We start from the raw sequence: 2,624 nt of genomic DNA on the forward strand, positions 1-2,624 counted from the left end.
AAAAAAAAAAAAAAAAAAAAGAACTTACTCCTTACCTTTTAAAAATTTCTTGAAAAGTTGTCAACGTTTAAGAAAAGTTTGGTATTTTAGTATTGGGGAGTCTTTGACAATGTCAGACACCCCCCCCAACCTTTTTTTTCCTTCCCCTGGGAGGATAGTTAGGAAAGGTGTGGTTAAAATGAGAAAGGTTTGGCCAGCAACTAGTTTAAATTCTGTTTAGGATAAGCAATATTTTGTTTGGTTACCAACCTCTTTCACTTTTTGGGTGTGGTTTTGTTAAAGGGTGGTTTTATTAAACTTTGGTGAATTTTGTGGTGGAATCCTTACTTTGTCCCATTGATTTTTGAATTGTTCCCCTAACAAAACCACGTAAAACTCTATAAACTAATAACATAATACACACAAGAAATTATTTGGTTCCTTGCCCCTCCTCATACCTAAAAGGAAGAAGTAGTTGTACAGTGAAATGACAGAGAAGCAGCAAACACTGTTTCTGTCAGTCCCTTCTTAATTCACTGGCAGCAGAGCCAACATGGAGGCTTTTCCAGCTTTGTAAACAGGTTTCTTATGACTTCTGTAATTTCTCAGAAGGAATCCTAGTATATATATTCTAAACTGGCAAGAAACTGTATACATGAAACATGTACATACAAAATTTTTTAAATCTTATTTTGGCAGACACTGTATAAAGAGAGTCGAGAAGCACGGTTTTATTTGGTAGATTCAGAAGTAATGACACATGACGTCCCCTACCATGATTACTTCTATACCCTGAATAGATACTGTATCATCCGATCTGCGAAACACAAATGCAGACTAAGGTGAGCGTAAATGAGTGTGTTACAGGATAGGCTAGATTAAGCCCTGGTAATTTGTTAATCCTGAATTGTTAGTAGTACCTTTACACAATAAAGCTTTGTTTCTTGTTCTAATTACATATCCAGCAGTGGTCAGCAGAAAAGTGGGGCTTCTCCCTCAAGGCTCCAGCTGAAGAAGGCTGTAACATCTTGGAGCTCTGTGTTCCAGAATATGTATTGTTTCAGTTGCCTTAGGAAGAAAGCTGTAAAATTGTGCTTGCAATCCATTGGCCATAGCCAGGCACATGACCCTGTTTAATAGCAAGGAGCCTGGGAATTCTGGAGAGCGCATAGTGAGTAGTAGTTCACTCTGCTGCAGTGGGAAGTGAGAAATGTTGGGGCATTGAAGAGAGTGGTGGCTTAGTCTTAGTTAATATAGTTATTTTCAGCTAATGAGTGTGACCACTAGAGATTTTTATACAAGAAATTTAGAAAGTTTTGCATTTATTTTGAGCCTTTCTTTAGGTAAAGAAAATTCAGGGTGCAAGAAAGGAAAGAGATAACATGGGAAGTACTTAGAAGAACAATTTGATGGAATTATTAGCAGCACACATTAATTTTTAAAGAAGTCATTACCAATGAACACATTTTGCTTTATAATCTTAATGCATTTTAATCCTTTTGGCTTTCCATTGAATACAACCTTACAGTTACTGCATTAATATAACTAAAGTCTGTTCTTTAAATAAATATTCTCTCTTTCTTATTCTATTAGAGTTTCCACAGATTTGAAATACAGAAAACATCCATGGAGCCTTGTCAGATCTTTAATTGAGAAGAATTCCTGGAGCTCATTGGAAGACTATTTCAAACAGCTTGGTTTGTAAATTTTTTTATTTATATATTTTCGTAAAGATAGCATTTATTAGCAATGAATGGATGGAGCTTTCATTTGGATGTGTAGCAGGAACCGACAGGTGATGTTGGAATGACTTCCACTGACGTGGTTCCCACTGTTCCACTCACTCTACCACTTGTGGAATTTCAAAACTTTTAATTATCATTGGTCTAATAAACAGTCCTGTAATGCTTGTTATATGCCAGACATATATATGATAAAGATCTGTGTGCTTTGTAAATATTAACTATTTCATACTCCTAACAACCAAAATTTTTTTTCTAAAGAGGAAATTGAAACACAGAGATGTTAAGTAACTTGTCAGGATCACACAGTTAAGAGCTGCCATATGCCCTGCTCCTGCAAGGAGCCCAGGAGGCAGGCTGCAGTGAGGGACTGCGTAGTCTGAGAGAGATACACACTTGTGCTGTCAAAGATCTAGAGAGTCCTCAGACCTAAATCCCCTCATTGGTTGCAGCTTTCCTAGGTTTATACAGCCCCACATAGCAAAAGTATTATGTACATGTACGCTTTGGGTGGAGGTGAGTGGAGGAAGGAGGCTGACTGGAGGAAGTGACAGAGTTGACCTATTTGGGTGTTATACACCCAAATGTATATATACATGAGAAAAGGATATATGAGCATATATGAGCATAGTTAATTTTAGTTGAAGAAAAGCTGGTAGTAAGTCAACTCAAGGCAATTTAAGGCTTGTTCGTCTGATTTGTTGATTATTTTCCTTGCCTTTTTTTCTCCAGCTATTTCATTATTAAACTTTTTATCAGGAACAAAGAAAATTAAACTCAAAAATTAGTTTGGTCTTGGCTTGGCGCCTGGAGTACAACTGGCTGGTGGGTTCTAACCTGGCCCCAGGCCAGCTAAACAATGACAACTGTAACAAAAAAAAAAAAAAAAATAGCCAGGCATTG

The 2,624-nt window shown here is 37.0% G+C and overlaps 1 protein-coding gene across 1 annotated transcript in view; it reads left to right on the top strand.

The window, feature by feature from the left end:
- The window catches only part of GRAMD1C (GRAM domain containing 1C), a 41,288-nt gene that overhangs the window by 27,067 nt on the left and 11,597 nt on the right, over positions 1 to 2,624 (top strand). The window contains exons 7-8 of the mRNA XM_023517861.1: positions 679 to 821; positions 1,573 to 1,676. Coding sequence (XP_023373629.1) covers positions 679 to 821; positions 1,573 to 1,676 — 247 coding nt within the window. The remainder of the gene's footprint in view (positions 1 to 678; positions 822 to 1,572; positions 1,677 to 2,624) is intronic.

Source organism: Otolemur garnettii, unplaced genomic scaffold (assembly GCF_000181295.1).
Source record: "Otolemur garnettii isolate 467f Iridium unplaced genomic scaffold, OtoGar3 scaffold00122, whole genome shotgun sequence".
NCBI lineage: Eukaryota > Metazoa > Chordata > Mammalia > Primates > Galagidae > Otolemur > Otolemur garnettii.